The sequence below is a fragment of the Cariama cristata genome, unplaced genomic scaffold (genome assembly GCF_000690535.1).
Source record: "Cariama cristata isolate BGI_N322 unplaced genomic scaffold, ASM69053v1 scaffold40727, whole genome shotgun sequence".
Lineage (NCBI taxonomy): Eukaryota > Metazoa > Chordata > Aves > Cariamiformes > Cariamidae > Cariama > Cariama cristata.
In genome coordinates, this window is record NW_009627935.1 from 10,430 (window position 1) to 12,816 (window position 2,387).

General features: G+C 38.3%; 1 protein-coding gene across 1 annotated transcript in view; it reads right to left on the bottom strand.

Moving 5' to 3' along the window:
* Nucleotides 1-2,088, bottom strand: part of CCDC125 (coiled-coil domain containing 125) — a 12,093-nt gene extending 10,005 nt beyond the window's left edge. The window contains exons 1-2 of the mRNA XM_009704597.1: nt 1,818-2,088; nt 212-270 (exon numbers count right to left, since the gene is read on the bottom strand). Of these exons, the coding sequence (XP_009702899.1) occupies nt 212-270; nt 1,818-2,088 (330 nt within the window). The remainder of the gene's footprint in view (nt 1-211; nt 271-1,817) is intronic.
* Between the last annotated feature and the right edge of the window lie 299 nt (nt 2,089-2,387).

Consider the following 2,387-nt stretch of genomic DNA (forward strand, 5'->3'; position numbering starts at 1 on the left):
CCCCCCAATTAATCCAGAGTATAAACTGCACCTCACATTCTGGTATAAAATTTAATGAGGCTTCCAACTACCACTCTAATTTCAAGAACCTGAATCCATCCAAGATTCTGGACATGCCAAGATCTTCAGCTAAACTAACACTGTTCTTCACTTTGCTACATTAAAAGGAAATGCAGATTTCAAGAGCAGCATACTTGACACAGTTACTAACCTCTAGAGCTTCCTGAAGTTGTTGCTTTAGTTCTTCATTTGACGCTTCAGTATTAGATTCTGTAGGATTGATAGGAGATACTAAATTATGAGATACTACAATACTTACAAAAGAAAACGTGAGAATTTGCTTTACCCTGAAAACAAGTAACATGCAGAGGTGAATTTTCATCTTTGTGGTTTTCTTCTTCTGGAGCTAATAAACGGATTTATGAAATACATAAATACTAAGATCAAACACGTTGTTTCACAGTTAAAGAAGTGAAATGGGAAAAAGACATTAGGTGTAAAGAGACCTAAAATAAGGACAATTATTTTAGAATTTCCTTTAAAAAAAAACACTACAAAACTGCCATCCTGATTCAAAAAATAATTTCTTTTTTTCAGATTCTTTTCAGATTGTAACTTTTCAGCAACCACACTCAACCCAACAGTAGCTAGCACTATTTAGAAGTAGGGGCAATTTTCAAGAGATGAAGTATGGTGGTGGAGTATCCCACAAGATCCAATATTCCCCCAAACAAGGGGTTACTACTAGTACTGTTTTTCTTAAACTGAGCATCACAGAGATAGGTTAAGATGCAGCCTCCTACTAAATCAAAGTCAGGTTCACATGGACTTCAGACATGCCTTCATGGATATTGCTACCTAAGTCTAAAATAAGCATCATACAGAGACCAGCAGAAGGACAGTGAAACAAATAGGAATTTCACTACCCTTGTAACATCTTTGCACTGAAGATGCTGAAAGCAATAAAGAATAATTACGTGGCTTAGCTTACTGTGGTGTGTGGAGAAGATAGTGGGGACTTGTTCTAAGGAGAGAAATAAGCAAGTTACATGGAAATATTTCAGGCAAAATACTAAAAATGACTAAAAATGTAAGGGAAAGCAGCTACAATGTAATGGACAGCACTGCCTGTATTTGCTTTTATTTACAACAGTGTTCTCTTCACAAAAAATGAATGCCAACACTGGGAGAACAGGAACAAACAGGTTCTAAAAACAACTTCTTAACCTCAAAAGTATGCCAATTCACAAATTTCAACTAAATACCAAATGGGATTTTGAATATTTAGCCATAAGCTTTAGATACAATCGCTAGGGAAACACACTGAAACGAACCAGGAATCCAAGCTATTCCATTCAATTTCATATATGCACTTAGAGAAAAACAATGCTGTTCCCCACCACAGGATGATCTTTGCTAAATGTCACTTTCAAATGCAAAACTAAAGACTTAAAAAATTGTCATTTTACACTAAGAATGCCCACAGCCTCATTCACTGAAAAGCAATTCTGCTGTTAACGTTTTGGGAACAAGATTTAGGAACAGAGACTGCCCTGCTGCCTCAATGGCATTGAGCATCTCCTTTTGCGACGCTAACAGCAGACTTACAGGCTGCACCAGCTAATCTGTGAGGCTGCGATGGATCCCAGCAGGCATGTAATGTATGCACATTTCCTGGAATCCTTCAGAGATTTCAGAGTGTTTTGGCAAACAGTTTGAATTAGGCTTGATGATACCTTGTGAAGCAGCTCAACTGCTCAGTTTTGCTAACAGAGATTTTTCTCATGGTGAATAATTAACTTCTAAGTTACTCTTACCATAGCTGTTTTGTCGTGTGGAACTAGTAACAGGCTTTTTGGATGATCCATCGTAAAAACCGTTTTGTTTTGAGCCAGGAAGAGCTGGAGGATCACTTTCTTCCACTCTCTTTGCTGATAAGAGAGAATTGCAAACCTTTCCAGATCCCTTCCTAGATCTAAATGAATGGGACTTTGGTAAATTTTCCCCTTCATAAACACCTCCAGGTCGTCTCCCAAGTCCATTTCCCAAGTCTCCACATGTCATATCATCCTCTTCTGCTTCTTCCATCTTATCCTCCCGAGTTTTGCTTTGCGTCTGGGTTGTTTTTTTTTTTTTTTTTTTTTTCTTTTTTCCCTGATGGGGGGCACTTCACTTACTGGCAATGTGAACAGCGTCTTCTGCAAAAACAAGTATTTTATCTAGAAAACCAGAAAAACTCCATAATTAAAGCTGCAAAACACCATTAAAATGAAAAATCTGAAGCTGTTGGTACGTTGTCTTTTCCAATATGGTCTCGGGCTGCCAGAAAACAGCCGCACGGTAGAACATTACAGCAGTGAAACCTCCCGCTGCGGTCGGGTCTGCCG